This window comes from Pantherophis guttatus, chromosome 7 (assembly GCF_059756535.1).
Source record: "Pantherophis guttatus breed Tessera chromosome 7, ASM5975653v1, whole genome shotgun sequence".
NCBI lineage: Eukaryota > Metazoa > Chordata > Lepidosauria > Squamata > Colubridae > Pantherophis > Pantherophis guttatus.
Genome location: NC_142069.1, coordinates 84,666,582 through 84,694,558, shown reverse-complemented (window position 1 = coordinate 84,694,558; position 27,977 = coordinate 84,666,582). Strand labels below are relative to the sequence as shown.

General features: G+C 44.2%; 2 protein-coding genes across 6 annotated transcripts in view; one reads left to right on the top strand and one right to left on the bottom strand.

Moving 5' to 3' along the window:
• Positions 1–702: 702 nt before the first annotated feature.
• On the bottom strand, positions 703–20,900 carry TIGAR (TP53 induced glycolysis regulatory phosphatase). 5 transcript variants are annotated; one of them, XM_034405947.3, is made up of 7 exons: positions 20,800–20,892; positions 13,535–13,650; positions 13,291–13,328; positions 9,083–9,204; positions 7,835–7,912; positions 7,506–7,616; positions 703–3,971 (listed from the first exon to the last, which is right to left on the bottom strand). In XM_034405947.3, exons 2-7 carry the CDS (start codon positions 13,588–13,590, stop codon positions 3,528–3,530), a joined length of 849 nt encoding a protein of 282 aa, XP_034261838.3. In that variant the 5' UTR covers positions 13,591–13,650; positions 20,800–20,892; the 3' UTR covers positions 703–3,527. The 5 variants fall into 5 exon arrangements, with proteins under 5 accessions (XP_034261838.3, XP_034261840.3, XP_087730437.1 ...); XM_034405949.3 differs by lacking the exon at positions 20,800–20,892 and adding an exon at positions 17,302–17,358; XM_087874311.1 differs by lacking the exon at positions 13,291–13,328 and having other exon boundaries at positions 20,800–20,900.
• Positions 20,901–27,088: 6,188 nt separating this feature from the next.
• CRACR2A (calcium release activated channel regulator 2A) overlaps positions 27,089–27,977 on the top strand; it is a 73,998-nt gene continuing 73,109 nt past the window's right edge. Inside the window, exon 1 of the mRNA XM_060692655.2 lies at positions 27,089–27,288. The gene's annotated coding sequence lies outside the window, so the exon portion shown is untranslated. The remainder of the gene's footprint in view (positions 27,289–27,977) is intronic.

Genomic DNA, 27,977 nt, shown 5'->3' with positions numbered 1-27,977 from the left:
TTCGGCCTCTGCCTCCCAGCAATTTGCCTCCTTACAGCAAACAGCAATCAGCCTGGTCAGCTTCAGCACAGCCTGATTTAGCATGAGCAGCTGATTGGCGGTTGGATTGGCCTCCCGATCAGCTGTTCCAGGTTTTGGGGGTTGCCGCTGCCCATCGCCACCTCCACGCACCCCATTTTCGACCTCGGTGTGTCCCATTTTCGGCCTCTGCGTGTCTTGTTTTTGGCCCGTTCCAGGCAGCGGGGATTGCCACTGCTGCCTATCACCGCCAAACGTTTGGAACGGCTAAAAACGGGATGCGTGGAGGCCAAAAACGGGGCATGAGGAGGTGGTGATAGGCAGCGGCGATGGGCGGCAGCAATCCCTGCAGCTTGGAACAGCTGATAGGAGGTATTCCAGGAGGCCGATCCAACTGCCAATCAGCTGCTCATGCTAAATCAGGCTGTGCTGAAGCTGACCAGGCTGTTTGCTGCAAGGAGGCAAATTACTGGGAGGCAGAGGCAGATTTTTTTTTTCTTGTTTTCTTCTCCAAAAGCTAAGTACGTCTTAAGAGTTCAGATGATCTTATAGTGTGAAAAATACTGTAACCACATCACATCCCGTTCTGACGTTCTGCCATACTCCATCTCTCATTCACGGAGCCATAGTTTTGGTTTCTTTGTTTGTTTTACAAAAACAACAACAACAACAACAACCCCAGACTTTTGCGGCTCACTCAAAAGGTGTACATTTTAATGATCTCGAAAGTAACATTATTAGAAGGAATAACAAAAACAACAGGCTGAAGGTTCAATAAATATAAACACGGCAAGTGTTTCGCATACATTAAAATACAGAGCAGTTGATAATTTAACAAAGTTTAGGACGTGGGCTTGAGGTCAAACACAACGAAAACCAACTGACTGAAAATTATGCCTCTTAGATACACATTTAAAAAAAAAAGAAAGAAACAAGACATCAGTTCCTGCATCTCTGAAATTAAGAGTCAACAGCGCATGCAAGGCGAGGATGTTTGGAGGTATATATTTTCTATCTAGGAAAAGCTAGATTTCGAATGTCAAAGCATGATGCTCCTTCTGGCACATCTCAGGACCCTTTCTCCAAAGAGGTGAGGCCACTGGCTCTTTTAATGCCATCCAGGAAAGGAAGTGTAGAAAAAGAACTTGATTGACCTAATTGCACTTTCCACAAATACGACTCGGTGAAGCGTTACGACTTCTTCGTCTTTGGCATGTGGGGGGATAGAACATCTAAACCATAATAGCCATCGACCAGTTTCTGAGCGTTAGTATGCAGCGTAAAGACTCGTGCGTTTGGTCTCCATGTTACAGAGAAACGTGCTACCTTACCTCCATGAATAAATAAGGGACCGGGTCTCACAACAGAATCATCACAACCCAAGTCTAATGCCCACAAGTATCAGAATGCATCGGAATAATTCACATTAGAGCGACAGCTTTACTGGCCAACGCAAGGTGACAAAACAACAACAACAACAACAGTGCACCATTATTTTCTCAGTAGCGACCACAAAGTAGTGGTTGAAGAATCATCGCCAGCCCCCTCAATTCTCTCATGGTTTTCGGAGTACGTTGCCAAAAATAACATGGAAGGTCCACCTTCGTCTTGCTTATACTTAAAATATGGTTTGGCTCGATAGCATTTTTTATTTTTTCCGAAAGAAAAATCAGATAGATATATATATATATTTATTGCATGATTATTCCCAGGGATAATCATAAGGCAAATTCCACTAAGGAGTTCCCTTGTGCAAATTCTCCTAAAGCAAACTCGAATCCTGTTAGGACAACAGCAGAGGTGAAATGCTACCGGTTTGCACCGGTTCGAGCGAACCCGTAGTTAAAAAAAAGCTACCGGTTGGTCTGAACCGGTATTTCCGACGATCAGCTGTGCTGCACGATTTACACTCAGTAGAAAGCAGGAAATGCTTTCTAGTAAATCTAAATCGCGCGGCACAGCTGTTCCCCCCTCGCTGTTGCGTGCTTGGTGCGCACTGTGCATTTGGTGTGCACTGTGCATACGTGCAGCACGTGTTTGCCATGCACCGCGCATGAGTGGACAACAAACCAGTGGCAACTCACAGAGGATTTCACCACTGGACGAACAGTGTGCATCAGCACACAATTGGACTGGGATAGGATCAGATCTGGTTTTGTCTCCTATTTCTTTTGTATTAAAACAATTACTAAAGAATTCTAAAGGTGCTTTTTTTCAGGAGGCAACTGGACTTCCTTGTATTCTTCTTTGAAGACGTTTCGCTTCTCATCCAAGAAGCTTCTTCAGCTCTAACTGGACGGTGGAGAACGGAAGGATTTATATTCCTTACAGACAGCTGGTCATTTGCATCCTTTTTAAAGTCGTGGAGGCCACTTGGAGGCCACAGATAAACCTCCAGATGCTTCAACGACCTTCTAAATGGATGCAAGTGACCAGCTGTCTGCAAGGAGTATAAATCCTTCCGTTCTCCACCATCCAGTTAGAGCTGAAGAAGCTTCTTGGATGAGAAGCGAAACGTCTTCAAAGAAGAATACAAGGAAGTTGAGTTGCCTCCTGGAAAAAAAGCACCTTTGGGACAACCATGGATGGACTGAGAATCTCTCCAGACCTAAAGGATGCTAAATTGTCCAAGTTATTTAAAATTATTAAAACAAAAGATAGGGAATTTTTTTTTTTTTTTTGGTTTCTTAGGCAGAGCTACTGTGTCTAAACTTTCTGTTGGGATCATCCCACACCACGTTCCATCCAGCAGAGGGATCCAGTTCCACTCTTTTGAGAGGCCTGCTCTTAAAAGGGGAAGCTAGATTATGCTCTCACTCACAGTCTGATCCTGATTAAATCATCTAAAACAGGGGTCCTCAACTCCCAGTCCATGGCCTGGTGGCAGCCCGTGGCCCGTTTGAAACCAGGCCGTGGAAGTGGTGGGCGAATACATATGTGCGTGCATGCGCACAACTGCATTTGTAAAAACCCCAACCTTTCCGGGCCGGTGGAAACAGTGGTAGGGGGGAAAAGAGGGATAGTTTTGCGCACAGCTGCATTTGTGAAAGCGGCAGATGCACACCCCGAGCCGTCCCCTCTCCTCCCCACGCTGCTGCTGCCACTGCCTTGCCGCCAGTCCACAGAGGCGGAAAGGTTGGGGGAATCCTGATCTAAAGATCACCTGTTAATTTATTCTGCAGTATTATTCAAATTCTGCCCTTTCCTTAATGGCTCCAGGAAAGCGTTTACAACAGCAATCGGTTCCAGGAACTTCTCCAGAATATCACCTTTTCCACCAGCCAATGCTGTGTTCTTGTCTTTTATTTTTTCTTTTTCTTTTTCCCTTCAACAAGGGTGAACCGGTCAAGAAAGACGGAGAAGCCAAACGAAAGTTTAAATTCCTTAGCGGAAAATTCTTTCCAACATGCTACGTTTTCAAACATAATTGAAAAAAAAGGTAATATGGTGATTCCACGCGGGGCATAAATAATTTCCTTCTGGGTTAAACGCCGTACAGCCGCGTGCGCTCAGCTGTCACTCATGTCACGTAAGTGATCGCTTCTATTGAGAAAAAGGCAGCGGATTTGAGGCGGAAGGAGGCTCTCCCTCATTTCCAGTTTTACAATGAAGCGGCTAATCCCAGTATTGGGAGTAACCGAGGACAATTCAGCCTTTGTCAACGTGGCTGGCAAACTACACTGCAGGTCTGAAATGAAATAGCCAATCCAGTTTCTCATGTACGCCCCATGACTCACAACTAGGATGTTGGCTACCAGTCCTCCAGATGCAGCTTCTTTGGAATTAGATTCTAATTCCGGTCCATCGTGGTGGTTTGGCAACGAAGTGGCAGAACTTCCTTCTGCTGTTTCTGTATTTTCTTCTGTCCCCGGGGAAACTTGTTTTTCTAGACATGCCTCCTGGGCAACAAGACTGCAAAGGTATTCAAAGAAATCCTTGACGCGGGCTTTCACCTGAAGGGAGAGAAAAATCAGATGAAAAGATTTTGTGGCCCGCCAGCGGCCAGCAGAGCTGGCAGCAGACTCAGACAGTGAGGAGGTTGGAGAGGAACATGGGCCAGTCCTGGAGTTTGGGGAAGGTTCTGATGAGGGCTCTGCATCGGAAGCAGAGATGGGGCCAGGGCCGTCTGACAGCTGCCTTTGGAGTAGGACATCAGTGGGGCTGAAGAACAGCTGGAGCCTGTTCCCAGTGTGCGCATGCAGAGAGCTGCCAGGAGAAGGGAACAGCTAAGGAACAAGGGTCGACTCAGGAGTAAAGCCACAGGTGGATGGTGAATGGCCCCTCCCATAGGGAATAAAGAGGAGCGAAAGGGGAGGGGAGTTTGCAGGAGAAAATTAGTTCGCTTAAATGGTTCATGACTCTCCAAGACTCTTTGCCAAGTTTTGAAGATATCGGCCTGGCATCTCTCCAAGCCAGATACGGTCTGTGACTGTAAATTCTCCCTTGAAAGACTTTGCTGGATGTGAATGAGAGGAATTCACAGTAACTTAATAAAAAGGGGGTTTTTGTCGGGACAAGGAGTCCTCTTCATGCTCTTGGGAAGCCTTGGTCGGAACAAAAAGCTTTGCAAAATTATTGCGGGATAGTTTTTTTTTATCAAGGTGAGCTCTGAAATTCTTGCTCAGTTTCTCTCTGGGCTAACATTTCCCCCCCGCCTTCGGAATGACTCCACTGAACTTCCTCCAAACTTGAGTTAATGTCTCTGTTTACTTCCACATTAGTGGAAGTAAACCTGAGCTTTTCAAGGCCTTGGTTCATATTCATCCACTGTGGCCCTCAGCACTTCCTATTCCTGTTCTTCCATGAGGCGAGTTCTCTTCCCTCAACCTGTGACTAGAAGTGTCCATTGAGGACGGAGTAGAACCAAAGGACTGACAGCAGAATTAATCCCAGTTCACTATAATTATCAATGGTATTGAAGGCCTGTAAGAGATCTACAGAACCAAGAGAGGAGTACAGGTAGTCTGTGACAAACAACCACAATTAAGCCCAAAATTTCTGTCACTAAGCAGATTTCGCCTCACTTTGACCTTTTTTTGCCACAAGCAAATCATTGTACTTGTTTGTTTGTTTTTGTTTGTTTTTATTTTTAAACAAACATACATGAAACCATCTTCAATTACAAAACAGTGTGTCGGTTGGTTACAAGTCTTTTGTGCATCTTCACCAAATTCATAGCTTACAATTTACAGTTTACCTAAATTCTCATATCATCGACCTAGTATATATCTTATATATTATTATCCACTTAATCATTTATTTCCCTCATTATTATTCAAAATATTCTAAGATTTGAGTTAACTTTCATTATAACATTCATTTCATCCTAAGTCTATCCAATAATACATCTTTATGTTATATTTCACATAATTCTACAATTCTTGTATTGTGAAGATCTTTTTTTTAAATTTATTTATATGCCCCCTTCTCCGGAGACTCAGGGCGGCTTACAAGGCGTTAAGCAATAGCCTTCATACTTTTGTATATTTTATACAAAGTCAGCTTATTGCCCCCATAAACCGGGTCCTCATTTTACCTACCTTAGAAAGGATGAAAGGCTGAGTCAACCTTGAGCCTGGTGAGAATTGAACTCGCAGTAATTGCAGGCAGCTGGAAGCTAAATACTACCTTTAACAGTAGCATTAGTCTGCTGCGCCACTCAGGCTCTACCATATTTCATTTCCATATTTTTTTATCTAACCATTGATAAAATAGGTCCCATATCTTGTAGTATTATTTATCTTCTTGTTCTCCGATTACAAATCACTGTACTTATTAAGTGAATCAAGCCGTCAATAAAGAAATCTGGCTTCCCCCGTTGACTTTGCTTATCCTGCTTAGGCAGGAAACCCTACACCACTTCAGACAAATGGTTATCCAACATCTTCTTAAAAACTTCCAGTGTTGGAGCATTCACAACTTCTGGAGGCAAGTTGTTCCACTGGTTAATTATTCCAACTGTCAGGAAATTTCTTCCTTAGTTCTAAATTGCTTCTCTCCTTGATTAGTTTCCACCCATTGCTTCTTGTCCTGCCCTCAGATGCTTTGGAGAATAGCTTGACTCCCTCTTCTTTGTGGCAACCCCTGAGATATTGGAAGACTGCTATCATGTCTCCCCTAGTCCTCCTTTTCATTAAACTAGACATACCCAATTCCTGCAACTGTTCTTCATATGTTTTAGCCTCCAGTCCCCTAATCATCTTTGTTGCTCTTCTCTGCATTTTTTCTAGAGTCATTCAGACCAAAACTGAATGTAGTATTCCAAGTGTGGCCTTACCAATAACTATAACAAGGTCATTTGTATTTTTACGATTTATATTGTTCTGATTGTTTCCTAGTATGATTTGATTACCTATTAGTAAGCTTTGTCTCTCACTAAGTGTGATATCTTATGATTTTTGATGAATATATTTTTTTTCTTTTTTTCCTTTTATGTACACTGAGAGCATATGTACCAAAGGCAAATTCCTTGTGTGTCCAATCACACTTGGCCAATAAAGAATTCTAATCTATTCTATGTGTGTGAGAGAAAGATGTGGCTGCTATGGCTGCACAATGTAAAGAATATAAAAGATGTACTTGTGGGTACAGTGTGCACATCCATCAAGGAGGAGGTGGTGTGAACCTTTTGCACTTGTACTTGCAAAGCCTGCATATATGAATGACGTATGACTGATACCTGTCAAAAGGATTTGCACACACGTCTACCTACTACAGCTGTGCAAGTACATGGGCATCTTAGCTGCTGTTATGGCTCCGTTACCTGAGCCTGTGTCATCGGCAGGAGAGGACTCCGAGAGTGAAGGAGAGGAGTTGGCAAGGCCTCCCTCTCCAGGACCCTCCTCTCTGGCAATGCCTTCGGTGTCCGCCGAAGGGCAAGAGATAGAGCCGGAGCCAAGCACATCCACGCAGCCACAGATGGACAGTGATGAGGGAAATGAGTCTTGGCTGGATCCTTGGCAGCGTCGCAGAGATAAGCGCGCACAACAGAAGAAGAGGCGTGCCAGAGATTAGGCTGAGTCACTGGACCACACCCCACAGGGTATAAAAGGGGGTGAGGTGGCCATTCAGACTCTGTGACGGACAAAACTAACTACTATCGAGTCACATTGCATCTTTGGAAACAACATCATCTGCCTTGGATTTATTTTACGAACTGGACAATTCTTGACTATGTATTTTGTTTATTGAGTAAAAGTTCTTGGCAAGCAGCTACTGGGTTGCTGCCAAGCGTCTTATCGGAAGAATTGGTTGTCTGCCAGTTTATTTAACCCCCGGCTGTCTGTTTGTGTGCGTGTGTGAGACGGGGACAGAACAGCTGCCTCTTCCTTCCCTCTGCTGCTTTTCTTCTGCAGTTCAGCTTGAGTCTCTCTGCTTGCTGGAGATATTTTAGCGAGACCCTTGCTGCCTTCTCAGCCATTCACAAGTGCATAAAGATTAAGCCAGTCGCTTCCCAACGGACCCCAAACCCCAAACAGAATCCTTACTTCATCCAGGGTTTCTCCTCCAGGAGGGGTAAAAGAGAGATATGGCTCCCCAGCTTCCTTGGCCATGGCCTTAAGATCACTGAGAGGCCTCCCTTCCGCCACTCCGTATTTCTGTCAAGACAGGAGAGAGAATTACCGTATTTTTTGGACTATAGGACGCACCTTTGGGACATGGCAGCCAACCGAAGCTGAGTGTTCAGGCCTCAGCCCCATTCTACTCAGTTCTTATTAAATCTGCACCATGGCCCAGCACCTGCCCTGCAGAATTCACGCTGCCAATGCCATGGGAACCTGGCATTGATCTTCTATAGGGGCAAAGAAAGACTTACCCGTTCTCGAAGGCGGGCATCACATTTTACAGGCATCTCTTTGCAGTGCTGGCTATGTGTAAGAATTGAAGCCGTGGTCTGAAATGTTAAAATGAATGTTGAAAAAACTTTTTTTTTAACTTGCATTTATTTCCAGATGTCAAGGCTGACTCCTTAATAATTCTGGGAGGTTTACAAATTAAAAAAAAGAAAAAAATGGAAATACAAATAGTTCTCAACTTATGTCCACAATTAAGCCCAAAAATTCCTGTTGTTCAGTGAGACCCTTCTTAAGTGAGTTTTGTCCCTTTTTTATGACCTGTCTTGCCATAGTTGTTAGTTGAATTGCTGCAGCTGAGAAGTTAGTAACATGGTGAATCTGGCTTCCTCATTGATTTTGCTTGTCAAAAGGGGATTGTGGGACACTGCAACTGTCTTAAATATGAAAGAATTGCCAAGTGTCTGAATTTTGATCACGTATCTATAAATCATTCCCCCACCGCCCCCCAATGCCATTGTAACTTTGAACAGTCTCTAAATGAACTGCTGTAAGTCAAGGACTACTTGTCCCAGGATAATGTTGGAAGACTGAATCTGGGTCGGCCACCGGGACCAGAGGTTTACTCTCCCGAGCCTTTGAACTCCTGTTGGGAGTTCATTTTTAGGGAACTCCTCTCTACTGGATTACATGCTTTGGGCTATTTTGTGAGTCGTATTTATGGGGTGCCTTCCTATTAGCTGATTGGTGTGTGGATGGCTGGCGATTGGCTGGCGTTTCCTTGTGCTGCCAAGCCCTCGGCTCCTAAATACCTGATAAGCTGGTGATAAATCAGCACCCCTGTTGACTGACAAGAGGCCCGTTTCCCAGGCTTCAATCATTTCCCTGGCTGTTTTTGTACCTGCCCAGCCAACAATCTTAGTAGCTATGAAATTGAATGTATAGATTTTTTTTATTCCACCTTTATCATTTTTATAAATAACTCAAGTCGGCGAACATACCTAATGTCTATAAAGTAGAATTAAAGAGTAGGCAAACTAATTAAAAGTGGAAGTTTATTTTTTACCATCTATGAATGCAACTTTAAGACTGTATTGTTAATCAATTCACTAATCATTACAATTTTGCAGTACTTATCCCATGTACACACACACACATAAAATGAACTCCAAAAACAACCCCCCTAGAATTATGACCGCTTATTAAATTTCTAGGTCTCCCAACAAGTCTAAATATTTCTTCATGCACAATTTCACCTACAAGATACTTGCCTGCTTTGCCCGAATCAGGTCACTGGTGAAGACGTGAGTAAACCTGATATGACGGAGATACATCCCAGCTGCATTGGCTTGCTTGAACCCAGTCTCGGAGAGAGGCTCGTCCACACCCTGACCTGCAAGAGCCACCATGGGAATGCATCCAACAGTTAAGAACAAGCATGTTTTAGCCCTCATCAGCTGATACTCTCCAAAGATCAGGGACAAGCATTCAGCCAAAAAGGGAGGCCCTTCTAAAAGAGGTTAGGCCAGTGATGGTTAACCTTTTTGGTGCCGAGTGCTGAAAGCGTGCACATGTGAATGCACACACGTGTGCCCAAACCCCCAAAATGCAATGTGAGTACCCCCTGCGCATCTGCGTGTCCCCGACACATGCGTCCTGGACCCCCCCCCCCCGCACCCCATTTTGACTTCCAGGTTGGTGTAGGTGGCTTTCCAGGCCTAAAACGGGGCACGGGGGGGGGGGGCATCAGTGGCAGAAATAGAGTAGAAAGATAGGGCGCGCTGGGGAGAAGGGAACCTGCAGAGATCGAGGAAGGCACGGGTGGCAGAAATGTAGTAGAAAGGTAGGGTGCACTGGGGGGGGGAGGGAACCTGCAGAGATCGGGGAAGGCCCTGCCCCCCCACGCATGCGTAGCAGAGACCCGAAGACCAACTGGCCAACTGGGAGGCGTGCGCACATGCGCAGTGGAGCTGGGCTGGAGCGACGGTTGGCATGCCCGCAGAGAGGGCTCTGTGTGCCACCTGTGACATGCCTGCCATAGGTTCGCCATCAGGGGCTTAGGCCATTTCTGAAAAAGTCAACAATTAGGTAACTAAATGCATCTTCCTTTCTTTTGCGTTATGTGGTCCTAACTTTTTTTTTTTTTTTTTTAATTTGATTTATATGCCGCCCTTCTCCGAAGACTCAGGGCGGCTTACAATGTGCTCAGCAATAGCCTTCATCCTTTTGTATATTTATACAAAGTCAGCTTATTGCCCCCACAAACTGGGTCCTCATTTCACCTACCTTAGAAAGGATGGAAGGCTGAGTCAACCTTGAGCCTTGGCGAGATTCGAACCCTGCAGTAATTGCAGGCAGCTGGTCTTAAGCAGCTTAATAACAGGGTGCCTTAAACCCTAGTACTACCAAGGCTCTTTAAACTTAAAAACTTAAAAAAACATCTGTTTAGTTATCTGAGCTTGTGAAGGGCCACATAGAATCACTGGCTCAAGAGACAGAATAGAGTAAACCAGACAGGCTCAGCACTATTCTTATGCTTTCCTTTGGCAAGTTTGTGGTCAGGAGGCAGAGATCCCTAAAGCATCCGAATCCCAATTGTAGAATTGTGAAGATGTTAAAATTGTCGCAACTTGCTTTGCTTTGCTTTTTTTTTAAATTTATATGCCGCCCTTCTCCGGAGACTCAGGGAGGCTGACAATGCATTAAGCAATAGCCTTCATACTTTTGTATATTTATACAAAGTCAGCTTATTGCCCCCACAAACTGGGTCCTCAATTTACCTACCTTAGAAAGGATGGAAGGCTGAGTCAACCTTGAGCCTGGTGACATTTGAACTTGCAGTAATTGCAAGCAGCAGATGTTAATAACAGTGCTTTAGTCCACTGTACTACAGGCTCTTGCTTAGATCAAGCCGATCTAAGTTTACGGCCTCCTGAGGGCTGGGGGAGGCCGTTTTCGCCCTCCTGGAGGCTCCAGGAAAGTCTCCAGAGCCTGTGGAAGGGGAAAAATGGGTCTATCAGAAGCCCAGAAATGGGCTGTTTCTGGCCTCCAGAGGATTCAGGGAGGCCTGCTAGGCCCAAAACGGGGTACGGGGATGTCTCACACACACATGCATTGGGGGGGGGAGCGCACGCGCCTGCGCAGGGGGGCGGGACAGTACAGGGGGGGGATTGTGCATGCGTGCGCAGGGGGTGGGGCGTGCGTGAGGGGCATTGCGTTATGGGTGTGGGCACGTGCGAGCACGTGCTATCGCGCGCACGCTTTTGGCCCCCGAGGAAAAAAAAGGTTAGCCATCACCGCTATAGGTAATTCTCGACTTACAACGACAGAGCCCAAGAGCTGTGTTGTTAAGTAAAGACGGTTGAGCTTTGCCCCATTTTACGACTTTTCTTCCACAGTTGTTCAGCGAATCTGTTATACTTGTTAAATTAGTAACACGGTTGTTAAACTAATCTGACTTCCCACTGACTTGGCTCGTCAGGTCACAAAAAGGGGATCACATGACCCCGGGATATTGCAACCATCATAAATACGAACCAGATGCCAAGTGTCCAAATTTTGATCACGTAACAATGGGGATACCGTAAGTCACTTTTTTCACTGTGCCATTGTAACTTCTAATGGTCATTAAACGAGCGGTGGTAAGTTGAGGAATACCTCTGTACTTTACCTGTGCTGAACTGCAATTAATCAATACTTTTGGACAATTAGCGAGGACAAAACAATTTTTTTAAGGCAACAATTCTTCCTCTTATATAGGAGTTGGTGACTGTAAATTCAGCAGCAAATCCACACCCTTGGTTACACCTGCAGTGGGACCTTGAAAACAGACTTCTAAGCAGTTGTTTCGAAGCAGGGTGGATTTGATTGAAATCAAGTCGATTGAAATCACGATTGAAATCATCTTTTAAATCCCTAGTAAAACGGCTGGATTTAAATCAACTCGATTTAAATCATCATTTTTAAAGAGCAACTGTCATCTGTGGCCCGCAGCAGCTCCTCCTCTGACTCGCGGTTGACTCACCGACAGTCCCAATATTGCAGAATATACAGCCTCATGCTACGTAACAAAGCTCCGTTTTATGCTGAATAAACTCAATTATTCATGTATCTTAAATAGAAAACTATCTTTAGATATTTAATGAATTTGATTAAAAAAAAACCAATTTAAATTTTTTAAAAAATCATCGATTTTTAATCCACCCTGTTTTGAAGTCACTCAGAAAACTGAGGGGGCAGGGGAATCTGTTCTCCTGGCAGATGCCCCATCTGTCACCACCTGGGACGACGCCAACCCAGTGCAAACTTCAAAAGAGATGTTTTGGAGCGTGTGAAAGCACTTATGATACCCCCTTCTTGTTTGTTTGTTTGTTTGTTTATTGGATTTATATACCGCCCTACTCCCGAAGGACTCAGGGCGGTGAACAGCCACAGAATAAAACACATAAATACAAAAATTTAAAATAGAATAAAAACGAATTAAATAATTTGGCTGAGACAAATTTAAAATACCCAATAATTTAAAAACAAATTAAAATTTACATTTAAAAGATTTACATTTAAAAGATTTAGGCCAGGCCAGTTTGATGAACTAAAAAAAATCTTGAGCGTGTGACGGAAGGTGCGCAGATCCGGGATCCTCCGTATCTCCGGGGGGAGCTCATTCCAGATCGTAGGTGCCCCTACAGAGAAGGCTCTCCCCCTGGGGGCCGCCAGTCGACATTGTTTGGCCGACGGAACCCGGAGGAGCCCCTCTCTATGGGAGCGTACTGGCCGGTGGGAGGCTATTGGTGGTAGCAGGTGGTCCCGTAAATAACCAGGTCCTAAGCCATGGAGCGCTCTAAAGGTGATAACCAAAACCTTGAAGCGCATCCGGAAGACCACTGGGAGCCAGTGCAGCTCGCGCAGGAGAGGTGTTACATGGGAACGCCACGACACTCCCATAACCACCCGCGCGGCCGCACTCTTCACATCGTGGAAGCAGGAAAGTCCCCTTTTGGGCTCCTGTGGCTGTTCCCCACTGCCTCAGATATACGTAGTACAGGTAGTCCTCAACTTACAACCACAACCGAGCCCCAAAATTTTCTGTTGCTAAGTGAGACAATTCCCCGATTTTATGACCTTTCTTGCCATCGCTTGTCGCTCCGGTGGTTTAAGTTAGTCGCACGGTCGTTAAAAATGAATCTGGCTTCCCCGTGGACTTCGCTTGTAGGGAGGTTGCAGAAGCTGATCACGTGACCCCGGGGCCAGTTGCCACCGTCATAAATACACGCCAGTTGCCAAGCACCGAATTTTGATCACGTGACGGTGGGAAGGCTGTGTCGTAAGTGTCATTTCTCCCCCCCCGGTGCCTTTGTAACTGTGAATGATCGCTAAAGGAACTGTTACAAGTTGAGGACTACCTGTAATAAGTGAACGAATCAATATTCAAATATAAGTAAAGGGCTCTGTGATTTAATAACCACCAAGAGTGACAAACCTTGCATTATCTTCTCTTTGTTGTATCTCGTTTGTCCACTGTGGGAGGAAAAAAACAAACAGAAACCAACAACTTCAAACAGGAGAAAAACCAATTCTGACTGAGAACTTTTAGCCGGGAATTTTTAATGTTGTTTGGCTCTTACAGCACTGACTCAGCTGGGCTATCCCAGTCTTTCACCGCTAACGAAACGTACAATTTTGTCACAGGCACAAACACCAACATTGCTGGCGGGGATGCTTACTGTATAATGAAGAGGCACTGGCACATGTTCCCTGCCCTCTCTTGAGGCCCAGGCATCGCTCCAGGGATCTACCAATGACTCCTTAACCCTGACTTGATTCGCAGGGATGCACGTCACTAAAATGATCAGGAGAATTGTGAGAGATTAAGAAGCGAAAACTAATCATTTTCCTAGCCGGAAAAATTGGTATGAATCTGTATTTGGGGTTAGATATAGTGTTATATGATCAGTGAGGAAGTGTTATGTGATCAACGGGGTGGATTAGAATGACCAAGGCCTGCCAGAACCAATGCAAACAATAAAAGGGTCTAAGAGGAAATTAGAGACATGGTGGCTCAGTGGCTAAGACGCTGAGCTTGTCGATCGAAAGGTCGACAGTTCAGCGGTTCAAATCCCTAGTGCCACGTAACAGGGTGAGCTCCCGTGACTTGTCCCAGCTTCTGCCAACCTAGCAGTTCGAAAGCATGTAAAAAATGCAAGTAGAAAAATAGGGACCACCTTTGGTGAGAAGGTAACAGCGTTCCATGCGCCTCTGGCGTTTAGTCATGCTGGCTACATGACCATGGAGACGTCTTCGGACAGCACTGGTTCTTCAGCTTTGAAACGGAGATGAACACCGCCCCCTAGAGTTGGGAACGCCTAGCACATATGTGCGAAGGGAACCTTTACCTAAGAGGAAATACCTGACATCTATATACAAAAAAAAAAAAAAAACAGCAGCAAAAAACAAACAAACAGGGAACTCCAACAGGAAGAAAACATACTACAGTTAACTCATTTCAAGAAAGATGTTTTCCTCTCTGGGCGGGCTTTTTTACTTCTGGCAGCCAGCAGACCCTTTGCTGCCCATTGGTCTGCTGGCTGCCAGAAGAAAAAAAGCCCAGAAACTAGTGAATTGTGATTTCACTGAACTAGGGCTGCATAATATCTTGGTTTACGTAGGTAGAACCTGGCTAAAGAGAAATACACATAAAACCTCCGAAAAAGAATATGTATATGTGTGTATACATATATATGTGTGTGTGTGTGTGTGTGTGTGTGTGTTCTGAGGTTTTCGTGGGTGTTTGTATGTAGGTCTTTGGTTATTCGGGTTTTCTCCCGCGTAAAATTGGAGGTGTTTTGGCAACGTTTCGACGAAGTCTCATTCGTCATCTTCAGGCTGGTGTTTTCGGCTTCGTGCTTCTAGAACACAGCCAAGCTCCCACCCAATCAGTTCACACTCCCACTGGCAGTTAAAAGGAAAAAACAGCTGCGATCACACACATTGCTCCTAGAAGCACGAAGCCGAAAACACCAGCCTGAAGATGACGAATGAGACTTCGTCGAAATGTTGCCAAGACACCTCTAATTTTACGCGGGAGAAAACCCGAATAACCAAAGACCTACACACACACACACACACACACACACATCTATGAGAATAATGGATGGAAACTGAGCAAGGAGACATTCAACGTAGAAATAAGGAGAAATTTTCTGACAGCGAGAACAGTCAACCAAAAACCAAAGACCTACATATATATATATATATATATATGGGAATAATGGATGGAAACTGAGCAAGGAGAGATTCAACGTAGAAATAAGAAGAAATTTTCTGACAGCGAGAACAGTCAACCAATGGAACAGAAGTTGCCTTCAGAAGTTGCGGGAGCTTCATCACTGGAAGCTTTCAAGGAGACTGGACTGCCATCTGTCAGAAATGGTGTAGGGTCCCCTGCTTGGTGGGGGGTTGGACTAGATGCCCTACAAGGTCCCTTCCAACTTCTATTCTATTCTATTCTATTCTATTCTATTCTATTCTATTCTATTCTATTCTATTCTATTCTATTCTATTCTATTCCATTCCATTCCATTCCATTCCATTCCATTCCATTCCATTCCATTCCATTCCATTCATTAATAATGAAAAGCGGATTATGTTTAGTAAGAAGACTGAATAGATAAATGTGTAGAGCTATAAACAAGATAAACAGACAACCCAATTAAAGCAATCAATACTTAATTTAACAATATGCGCAGACAATTTCATTAGAGAAAAGGAAGCAACCCAGGTTGACTCTGGCTGAGAGACACCTACTTAGCTCTCGTTGTTAATTATCCCTGTCTTTCTCCATCAGAATTCAATAGATTGTAGAGTTGGCCAGTAGGTAACCTTCTGCTTACACTGATATCAGCCAGTTGAAATCAAAATTTCAAATTAAGTCTGGATTTTTTCCCTTGTGCTTCACTAAACAATTTGATACAACAGTAAAAATAATCAATTGAACAAGCAAAGTAAGAGTTTTGCAATGTTCATATCAAGGTATTTGAATTGTAACACTCACTTTAGAAAATGCTTTTAATGCTTGAGAAAAAAAAAAGAATCACAACTGTCCTTTTCATTCTCACTGCTGTTGATTTAAAAATCCGTAATTACAAGAACATAATTTTTAAAATCTTTTAATACATTAGAATTTTCCTCACAAGATCCTAGTTTTGGAAGGAAGTTTACTGCTTTCAACATAAGACACTATAAATTATTTTTTATCATTGGCAGCCTCTACAGTATTCAGCAGCATTTCTACATAATTATGGAAAATAAGCAAAACTGCATTCTGGAACAGCGGAGTTTCTCATGATTTGAATTATCTATTAGAAAAGGAGCCTTGGTGGTTCAGCGGACTAAAGTGCTGTTAAGTAGCACTTAGCTGCCAGCTGCCTGCAATTACTGCGAGTTCAAATCTCACCAGGCTCAAGGTTGACTCAGCCTTCCATCCTTCCGAGGTAGGTAAAATGAGGACCCGGACTGCGGGGGCAATAAGCTGACTTTGTATAAAAAAGAACGCCGCTTAGGGGGCCCCGAAAGCCGTACTAAGCAGGTATATACAAAAGTATGAAGGCTATTGCTTAAAGCATTGTAAGCCGCCCTGAGTCTCCGGAGAAGGGCGGCATATAAATCGAACCAATAAATAAATAAACAAATAAACAATAAATAAAAGCCGAATGAAGTTGCCTACTATGTTTGAGGGGAAGAAAATGCCGAAGATTTTGGTCCAATGGTTTGTATTAGCATCACTGTGTGTGTTTTTAGAGGTCATTATTCACACTTTAAAGGTTGTTTGCTCTTGAAATAGACATAATGAAATCCTAACGTAGACTTGGAGCGAATACAGGATCTGCGATCTCTATTTCAATCTTCAGGTTTTGCTTCGTAATATACTTCATACACATATGATTAAGGAGAGGGAGCAAATTTGTACAGAGTAATTTACATAATTCAGAATCCAGAATAATCAGGGCTCCCAAGGCCACAGATCATTAGGAGTCCTTCCCATGACCACAGGAGAAGAAACCGGAGATTGAAGGGGGAGAGGGTTCCTAAAAAGGAAGATTCTAAAAAACATTCTAGGGAGGGACACATTGTTGCACACACACACAAAAAGACATTTGAAAACCTGAAAGAAAACAGAGAGTAAAACTAGAAACAGGTGTAGGAAGAGTACAGACAGGCAACGCAGATTTGTGAAGATGGTATTAAGAAAACCAAGTTCAGAATGAGTATAGTTTAACAAGTTTCACATTCATTTAAAATAAAAATGTTATTATCTCACCTGCTCAGTGAATACAGGAAAATGCTAATGGATAACAAAGAAAAGACAGATAGACTCAACTCTTATTTTGGTCCTCTCTGGTCTTCTCTAAGAGATAAGCACAATTGTCAAGAGCTATTTGAAAGAAGAACAGAATGCCAAGCTGAACTCAATAGTCCAGGACTATCTACTGACCTTGAAGAAAAGGAAATCTCCACAACCAGGTGCACTCCCTCTTGAGATATTAAAGGAACTTGGCTGATGGCCCAGCCAAATCTCCATCCATTACTTTTTTTCAGAAATTCTGGAGAATGGTCAGTTACCAGATGACTGGAAGAGAGCAAATATCGTCTCTATCTTCAAAAATGTTTATTGTTATGTAAATTGAAATTTTTTTTAAAAAAAGAATCTGTCATAAATTCTGTGGAAGTTAGCAGTGTGGAAATGTCTTTTTAAAGAGCAGCTTCAATAGAAGCATTTTTACAAATGGAAATAATGGACAAGCATAGTCCTTGTTTTATAAATTGATAAGGGGCTACACTACTGCACTTAGTTCTAAACACCAAACTTGAAGAACCATTCGGAGAAACTAGAATTGGGGGGGGGGGGGCAAAGAAACACAACGAGAGACTAAGAAAAGTGGTTATGTTAGACTTGAGAAAACAAAATCACTGAGGATTTTTCAAGGGTACTACACAGACAATTCTGGGTCATCACAGAGTATAGAACCAGGAACAACCATCTCAAATTACATAAAGGAAGAGTCTGGTTGGATGCTAGAAAAATCTTCCTAATGCTAAGAGCAGCTAAGAACGTAACTTTTCTCAGAGGAAGATATGAGCTCTTCTTCACGAGCCGTTATTCAGTCTTTGGGAGATACCTTAATTTGAATTTATGCGTTGAAATGCTCTTTCCAAATCAAGGATTGTCAGAAAAGTTCAGTTGAGGAATAGTTACTGGAAGTATACGTACACTAAGGTAGTGCTGAAGAAGATACTATTTTGGTAATGATGTATTCAGGAATGAGGAGAGCTACTCCACATTTGTTTCAACTGAAATTTCTGCACTGTAATTTTCAATCTTGAATCTGGTTTAAAATGAAGATCATTCATAAACTTAGAAGTGAATTCGGGGATAGACTGATCTAGAAGGAAATCTGTATCCTACCCGTCCCCCAAAATCCATGAGGTGGATGTGAGTGGTTTGACTTGCATTAGCTGACTAAGGAGGGCTAAAAGGTTTTATGTAAGCCTACATAAGAGAACTAAGACCTTATAGAACGTTTTTCCCCTAAGTTTCCTGTGATATGAAGTCTAACTCGATACAGTATATAAAATGTAGATTACCTACCCTGAGTGAAAGATGCACTGGCAATAGGCTTTTACCAGTACTCAGGAAAGATAAAGGGATTCTGCTGATATTAATCCCAACTCCCTCTAGAAGTGATGGAGATGGTTTCAAATTACCGTATTTTTCAGAGTATAAGATGCAGCTTAGTTTTTGGGGAGAAAAATAGGAGGAAAAAAATCTGCCTACCAGGTATTCATCTGGCTAGTGTCCTTCAGCACATTAGTTTGCTGGTTTTTATCCCCTGCTTGGGGATAAAAAACAGCTTCTAAAGCACAACCGATCTTTGGAGAGAGAAGCAATGAGAAAAGCAGGCAAACCACAGAGATAGCTTCACTGCAAGTGCCTCGTTAGGGCTGAAAAAAAGCTTCACAGCAGAGAGTCGTTGGGAGCAGACAAAGCAGGGAAGATGGCTTCACTGAAAAAAAAGCTTAGCACGCAGATCGCTTCACTCGCTACATTTGGAGTTTAAGACGCACCCAAATTTTCAGCCTCTTTTAGGAGGGAAAAAAGTGCATCTTATACTCCGAAAAATACAGTAGCTGATGAAGACCATCAAAAGTCCTTTGAGGAACTTTTAACATATGTAATGGCACCCATTGGAATTAAGGTGCATCACAATTCCAGGTAAATGTCTATGGAGATTCTCAAGTCATCCAGGTCATGGTTGTCCCAAAGATGCTTTTTCAAGAGGCAAACTGGACTCTGCTTCTCATCCAAGAAGTTTCTTCAGCTCTGAAGAAGCTTCTCGGATGAGAAGCGAAACTTCTTCAAAGAAAAACCAGAAAGTCCAGTTGCCTCTTGAAAAAAAGCACTTTTGGGATAACTCCAGGTAGGGCACAAAAGTGGAATTAATGGCTGCTTGGTAATTAGATCATGGATAACATGTAGTGGAAAGGTATATATCTACAACCAATCATTCTGAGCAATCAATCCACAAACTGAGTAGTAAACTGTGAGCACAATCTGAGGTTAGACATTTTAGTACATAGATACTGACTACAAGAACAGGAAGTGGAAAATATGTTTAAAGAAAACCTAAGTGGTGTCTTTAAAGTAATGGGATACTGATAAGCCAGTGACCTAAATTATGTAAATAGATAATCAGGATATTATCACCTTGGGGGAGGGACCAAGAGCGATTCTGTGGGCCACACAGGGTTGGCTAAACACTTAAAAATTCCCTCAAGTCTATCTGGGAATAGCTTGCCACAATTATGTGTGAAGACAATGGCCCACAGGGTAATTTGATTTTTAATGGGGGCAATTGGAATAATTATTGCCAATAATTGGCAATTATTTATGTTGGAAGAAATCTCCTTCTAGGTTCTGCTCCAAGTTGGGAAAAAGACACTGGAAACATGGAGATTGCTTGGAAAGATGGTTTAATGGTGGACAAGGATCACATGGCTTGAGTTCCTGAACAGAAAAGGGCAGATAGAGTAAATCTTCAGGTTTTTATGCTCTCTCTGGCTTTGCATTTCTTGGGGCCCAGAAAGAGTATCCTGATTGGTTGTCAGACTTCCAGGGGGTGGGGGTCTTAGCTAGCCTTGCTGGCTGATGTAATCTTCCCAGGTGCCATGTGGTGAGTTTCTGTTGCTAGATGGTAGAGGGCTAATCCTATCTTTGTTGGATCTTTGGCAATTCCTACAATGGCTCTGCCTGAAGGAGATAGATCTTTGTTATGTAGAATAGACTGGCCCAGGCCTTAATGGCCCATTGACAAAGGGTGGGGGCAGGAAGATGGGAGCTGCTTCAAACCATACTTATCCATTTCTCATCCAGGGAAATATAATATTCTGCCTTTTTCATATTTCCTAAAATATTTCACTCTTCCAGGAAAGGGGAGGGTGCTAACTTCCTACAATTTACAAACTGAGTTTATAAACAAACTCAGGGCCATGAACCCTAAAAACCCAACACACCTTCCTCCTCCTATTTTACCCACAACAACAACCCTGTGAGGTGGGGTTGGGCTAAGAGAGAGAGAGAGGGGGGGGGCTGGCTTAGGGTTACTTTGCTGCCTTTCATGGCTAAGGTGGGACTTGAACTTAGGGATCTCCTTGCTTTCCAGGCGTGGTGCCTTAACCGCTAGGCCAAACACCCGCTCCCGTCCCTCTGGGAGGCTCAGCCTCGAGGTAACATCCCCCCCGGGCTCAGGGCTTCTCTAGCGGGCTTGGCCAAACGGCTGGGTCGCCCTCTTCCCTCGGGCCAGGAGGCTGCGCTGCGCCCGTGCACCACCCACAGGGCCCGGCGGAAGAGCCGCGAAGGTAGGCTGAGCCCCGCGACGGCCTTCTCCTTCTGCGGCTCCGCATAGCAGCTCCCCGGGGGGCCCCAGATACTCACTGCCGGATGACCGTTAAGCCGAAGGCGGCCATGCCTCTTTTGCTCTTGTCGATGCCGCCCGCACGGATGACGTCATGCCGGCGCGCCGCGCCCCCGGGCCAATGGCGGTCGGGTGAAGTCTCGCGAGAAGAGGGCGGTGGGGAGGACGAGGTCCCCGCCCTCCTTCGGAATCGTGTGGGAGGGGGAGGGGAGGGGCTTGGGCGGGAGCGCTTTCCTAGTCTGGGTGGCGGTTGGGGTGGTGGGCGGGGTCTCTCTTGGGCGGGCAGCCTCGCCTTTGGGGATGAGGAGGGGAAAGGAGGGAAGGGAGGAATGGAAGGAGGGAGGGAGGGGATGGGAGAAATAGATGGGAGGGAGGGAGGGAGGAAGGGGGAAAGGAGTAGAAAGGAAGAAATAGGCAGAAGGAAGGAAGGAGGAAAGGAACGGAAAGAAAGAAATAGAAGGAAGGAAAGGAAGAAATAGGCAGAAGGGGAAAGAAAAAGAAAGGAAGAAATAGGTAGAGGAAAGGAAGGAGGAAAGGAATGGAAAGAAAGAAATAGAAGGAAGGAAAGGAAGAAATAGGCAGAAGGGGAAAGAAAAAGAAAGGAAGAAATAGGTAGAGGAAAGGAAGGAGGAAAGGAACGGAAAGAAAGAAATAGAAGGAAGGAAAGGAAGAAATAGGCAGAAGGGGAAAGGAAAGGAAAGGAAGAAATAGGCAGAGGAAAGGAAGGAGGAAAGGAATGAAAAGAAAGAAATAGAAGGAAGGAAAGGAAGAAATAGAAGGAAGGAAGGAGGAAAGGAACGGAAAGAAAGATTAGAAGGAAGGAAAGGAAGAAATAGGCAGAAGGGGAAAGGAAAGGAAGAAATAGGCAGAGGAAAGGAAGGAGGAAAGGAACGGAAAGAAAGATTAGAAGGAAGGAAAGGAAAAAATAGGCAGAAGGGGAAAGAAAAGGAAAGGAAGAAATAGGGAGAGAAAAGGAAGGAAAGGAGCGGAAAGAAAGATTAGAAGGAAGGAAAGGAAGAAATAGGTAGAAGGGGAAAGAAAAGGTGAGGAAGAAATAGGCAGGAAGGAAGGAGAAAAGGAACGGAAAGAAAGAAATAGAAGGAAGGAAAGAAAGAAATAGGCAGAAGGGGAAAGAAAAGGAAGGAAGAAATAGGCAGAAGGGGAAAGAAAAGGAAGAAATAGGCAGAAGGAAGAAAGGAAAGGAATGGAAAGAAAGATTAGAAGGAAAGAAAGCAAGAAATAGGCAGAAGGGGAAAGAAAAGGAGAGGAAGAAATAGGAAGGAAGGAAGGAGGAAAGGAACGGAAAGAAAGATTAGAAGGAAGGAAAGGAAGAAATAGGCAGAAGGAAGGAGGAAAGGAACAGAAAGAAAGAAATAGAAGGAAGGAAAGGAAGAAATAGGCAGAAGGGGAAAGAAAAGGAAAGGAAGAAATAGGCAGAAAGGAAGGAAGGAAAGGAACGGAAAGAAAGAAATGGAAGGAAAGGAAGAAATAGGCAGAAGGCAAAAGGAAAGGAAAGGAAGAAATAGGCAGAAGGAAGGAAAGGAAACGAACGGAAAGAAAGAAATGGAAGGAAAGGAAGAAATAGGCAGAAGGCGAAAGAAAAGGAAAGGAAGAAATAGGAAGAAGAAAGGAAGGAGGTAGAGTGGTGGGAAGGAAGGAAGGGGAAAAAACGGGAAGGAAGAAATAGAAGGGGAAAGGAAAAGAAGAAATAGGTAGAAGAAAGGAGGTAGAGTGGAAGAAAGGAAGAAATAGGCAGAAGGAAGGAAGGGGGAAAGAAAAAGGAAGAAATAGGCAGAAGAAAGGGGAAAGGAAAAATAGGTGGAAGGGAGGAAGGGGGAAAGGAAAAGAAATAAGCAGAAAGGAAGGAAGGGGCGAAAGGAAAGGAAGAAATAGATGGAGAAAAGGAAAGGAAATGGAAGGAAGAAACTGGCAGAAGGAAGGGAGGTAGATTGGAGGATAGGACAGGAAGGAAAGGAAGAAATAGGCAAAAGGAAGGAAGGGAGAAAGAGAAAAAGATATAGGTGGAAGGAAGGAAAGGAAAGAGTGAAGAAAAGCAAGAAATAAATGGAAGGAGGAAAGGAAAGGAAGAAATGGAAGAAAGGAAAGGACAGAAAGAAATAGGTGGAAGAAAAGAGGAGAGGAAAGGAAGAACTAGATGGAAGGAAGGAATTGTTGAAAGAAAGAAGAATCGCGTGGCAGGCTGGGCAGGGTTGCCCCTAGGTTGCAGGTTACAGTGGATTGGGGAGTTGGAACCGGACTGTGCCATGCTTCCTTGGCCTTGCCAGGGGATGGGCGAGGACGGAGACAAAAGCAGGTGAGGGAAGTCTAGAGACCGAGGACTAGAAAGTTAGATCCTGGAAGGACAACACGTGTGGAACGAAGCAAGAGGATACTGGAACAAGCCCTGGGGTAGAGAAGAGATAACTTAGGACTGGCAATGCCGAACATACAGAGCTTAAAAAGAAAAGGAAACATATGCTAAATAAGCAGCCCAGCCACGTTCAGTCAAGAAGCACCATTTATTCTTGAATAAGTGAGCCTGGACGATCATTTCTGTCTTCTGTGAGATTTGGCTTGCATCCTGCCTGGCTGTTCCACCACTCACAACCCACAACAGCCCCCGTGGATGCTTAATGGGGCCTTCCAGCCGGCAATGTACCGGATGTGAAACATTTACACTTAAATCCCTCCCAGTAAACGAACCGCTGTCGGTTCTGAATAAACAAAGTAAAAACAAATGCCAAAAAAAGGAAGGGGATCAAAACAAGATTGACTTTTGAAAAAGTCAATTGAAAAAAGGCAAAATAATATTTGATGGGTTCCTAGCAGCGTGGATTTGATTTAAATCGAGTTGATTTAAATCACAATTGAAATCATGATTTAAATCACTAGTAAAAAGGCTTGATTTAAATCAACTCGATTTAAATCATCATTTTTAAAGAGCAACCGTCATCTCTGCTATTCCTTTGACCTACTGTTGACTCACCGATGGTCCCAGTGTTGCAGAATATACAGCCTCATGCTACATAACTAAGCTCCATTTCATGCTGAATGAACTAAATTATTTATGTATCTTAAATAGAAAACTATCTTACGATAGATTTTTACCCCAACATTTTTTTATTAAAATAAATTCGATAAAAATCAAAAAAATCCAATTTAAATCAAAAAAATCCAATTTAAATCAAAAAAATCCAATTTAAATTTAAAAAAATCTGATTTTTTTTATTTTTTAAAAAAATCATTGATTTTTATCCACCCTGGTTCCTAGACTAGAATGCATTTTTGCAATTGAAGGAGATTATGTCATGTAAAAAACAAAAGATGAAGTGAGCATCCTGGAGATGGACGTCGAAGGAGATTTCTAAGTGTCATGTGAACATCATTTAAAAATCCTTTGAAAACCCAAATACTGCTCGGTTCTTAATGGGTCTCTTCCTCTCCCCGTAATTGCCAGTATCAAAGCCGCTTTGCAACCCCTCACAGTTAAACATGAGCGATGCAATTCTGGGGGGGGGGGGTGTTCAGGGAGAGCTTCGTGTTTTTACCATTCAGCTTGTCCAAAAATTATTCTTAATTACATGACAGGTTGAAACTTTCTCTTACAAACTGGGCAATGCTGGAGGACAAGTTGATTTTCTTCTGCTTATGTGCTTTCTAATTTACAGAATAGACCTCTCCCACTTTTCATAATTTGGAATACAGGTAATCTTCGATTTACGACTACAATTGAGTCCCAAAATTCTGTCGTTAAGTGAGTTTTGCCCAGGGGTGGGCTGCTGCGGGTTCGCAGGGGTTCGGGAGAACCTCTAGCTAAGATTCTGTGCAGTTCGGAGAACCCCCAAATCCCACTCCTGGCTGGCCCTGCCCACCCCTCCCCTCCCCTCCCAGGAGCCCCCACACGGCCCGTTTTGGATGCAGGTAAGTGCAGGGCACGCGCAGAGGCTTGGGGAGGGTGAAAAATGGGCCTCCCGGAAGTTCGGGAAGGCCGAAAACAGGCCTGTTTCCCGCCTCCAGAGGGCCTCCGGAACCTGGGGAGGCCATTTTCGCCCTCCCGGAGACCCGAGAAAAGCCTCCAGAGCCAGGGGAGAGCAAAAATGCTCCCCCACCCCCACGATGGTGCAGGAGGCTGACTAGGCCACACCCACCATGGCCAAGCCCACCCAGCAATCGGGCAGAGAACCCCTTGCTAAAATTTTTGAAGCCCACCCCTGAATACAGGTAATACTTGACTTAACGACCACAATTGAGCCCAAAAAATTCTGTTGTTAAAGTGAGTTTTGCCCCATTTTACAACCATTCTGGCCACAGTTGTTAAGTGAATCACTGCAGTTGTTAAAGTTAGTAACATGGTTGTTAAGCGAATCTGGCTTCCCCCATTGATTTTGCTCGTCAGGAGATCACAAGAGGTCATCCGTTGATCCCAGGACACTGCAACTGTCATAAATGCGGGTCAGTTGCCAAGCATCTGTATTTTGATCATGGGATCATGGGAATGCTGCAATGGTCTTAAATGTGAAAAAATGGTCACAAGTCACTTTTTTCAGGGCTGTCGTAACTTTGAAATGTCATTAAATGAACTGTTGTAATTTGAGAACTACCTATAAAAGTTTTCTACCTGGACTGAGAATAACAGAGTTAGAAGGGACCTTGGAGGTCTTCTAATCCGACCCCCTACTCAAGCAGGAGACCCTATTCCATTTCAGATCAGTGACTGTCCAGTCTCTTCTTAAAAGCCTCCATTGATGGAGCATTCACCACTTCTGGTGGCAAGCTGTTCCACTGGTTAATTCACTGTTAGGAAGTTTCTCCTTAGTTCTACGTTGCTTCTCTCCTTGATTAGTCTCCATCCATTGTTTCTTGTCTTGCCTTTGGGTGCTTTGGAGAATTGGTTGACCCTCCTCTTTGTGGCAGCCCCTCAAATATTGGACCATCACTATCATGTCACCCCAGTTCTTCTTTTCACTAGACTACCCTGTTTCTCCCAAAATAAGACATCCCCTGATAATAAGCCCAATCGGGCTTTTGAGCGCATGGCAATAAGTTTAGTTAGTTTAGTTTAGTTTATTATATTTGTATACCGCCCTTCTCCCGAGGGACTCAGGGCGGTGAACAGCCATGGTAAAAACAATGTACAACAAAAATTAAAAGCTTCTTAAAATAATCCAACCATTCAGCCAAATTTAAAACATCCAACTAAGATCATTTAAAAACCCCTATCAAAACCCAATTTAAAAAACCTTTATCCTGTCAGTCCAGCTTGCTGGAATAATAGGGTCTTCAGAGCGCGACGGAAGGCACGGAGGTCGGGGATCCTTCGTATGTCCGGGGGCAGTTCATTCCATAGGGCCGGGGCCCCCACAGAGAAGGCTCTCCCCCTGGGGGTCACCAGCCTGCACTGTTTGGCTGACGGCACCCTGAGGAGGCCCTCTCTGTGGGAGCGTATTGGTCGGTGGAAGGCAATCGGTGGCAGAATGCGGTCCTGTAGATAACCAGGTCCTAAGCCATGGAGCGCTTTAAAGGTGGTGACCAACACCTTGAAGCGCACCCGGAAGACCACCGGGAGCCAGTGCAGCTCGCGCAAGATGGATGTTACATGGGAGCGATGAGTCGCCCCCATTATTACTCGCGCGGCTGCATTCTGGACCAGCTGGAGCCTCCGGGTGCTCCTCAAGGGGAGCCCCATGTAGAGAGCATTACAATAGTCCAGCCGGGAAGTGACGAGGGCGTGAGTGACTGTGCGCAGGGCGTCCCGATCCAGAAAGGGACGCAACTGGGAAATCAGGCGAACCTGATAAAAGGCCCCCCTGGCCACGGCCGTCATATGATCCTCCAAGGACAGCCGTGAGTCCAGGAGGACGCCCAAGTTGTGAGCCTTCTCTGAGGGGGGGTAAGATCTCATCCCCAATAGCCAGCGATGGTGTCAGCTGGCTATATCGGGCTGTCGGGAGCCACAGCCACTCAGTCTCAGGCCAAGCGCTTATTTCAGGGTTCAAAAAAATATAAGTCAGGGTCTTATTTTCGGGGAAACACGGTAGACATCCCCAATTCCTGCTTGACTTGTTAAGCAAGACATCCCCAATTACTCTTTTAACTTGTGGGTATTAAATCCCAGCTCACTGTGTTAGCGCCTGGTCCTGTAACCGTATTTTGGGGTAGATCCATTAAATGGCCCATAACAAAATTTAATCAGCCGAGATTCTTAAGCTACTCTTAATGGCTCTTCCTCCAGCATTGCTGCAGCTCTAGAAAAACGCACACTGGGAGACACATTCGTGCATATAGGCATATTGACGGGACTTAAGAGGAGGTAAAACTGGTTAGACTCGCTCCCTTCCGCCCACCGTTGCCTTTCTCAGCCCTACGTGTTGATTGAGTAAGCCACTGAGTCCTCTTCTGTGCTCTTCCTTCTTCCTTTTCAGTGTCCGTACGCTCAGGTAGACCAAAAGATCAGGCTTCAAACTGCAGCTTGACTGCAGGAGCCACCAGCCAATACGAGACAGAGAGAGGTAAGTAGTTCCCTCATCTGCTAGAGTACTTTTCCTTTCTTTTAAGTCTTAAGTACAGGCAGGTCTGCATCAAAGGGGGCGAAAAATTACTCAAACAAAAAAGAAATCCAACTTCCAAGAAGCCATTTTAGCAACGTTTAAAGAGAGAGGAGCGTGCCTGCGTTTACTTCCTCTGCATTTTATATATTGGAATGCAGCCAGTAATCCTTTTTGTATTTCAAAGAGTCAGCGCTCGCTACGTCCTTCCTTTGGCCGGTCCTGTTCAGCACGGTTACATGCAGCCGAGAGCTAGTAGCAAGAAGAAGCAGGTTTTCCTCGAGGGAGATTTTTAAGGTTTATAGTTACAACATTCAGAGTATTTCAAAATTATTTTGGTTTTTTTTTTTTTTGTTCGTTTTGCCCTGCAGACATTTTCAAAATATTCTTTAAAAATTGCATAATCTGTCCCTTTTTTAAAAAAGAAAAGAAAAGGAATGCACACTTGATATACACTTTAGATTGGATGAACGGAGTTGGAAGGGACCTTGTAGGTCATCTAGTCCAACCCCTGATGTCCAAGCAGGAAACTCTACACCATCCCCGACAAATGGCAGTCCAATCTCCCCTTGAAAGCCTCCAGTGATGAAGCCCCCACAACTTCCGCAGGCGACTTCTGTTCCAGGGGTTGATTGCTCTCACTTAACCTGGGA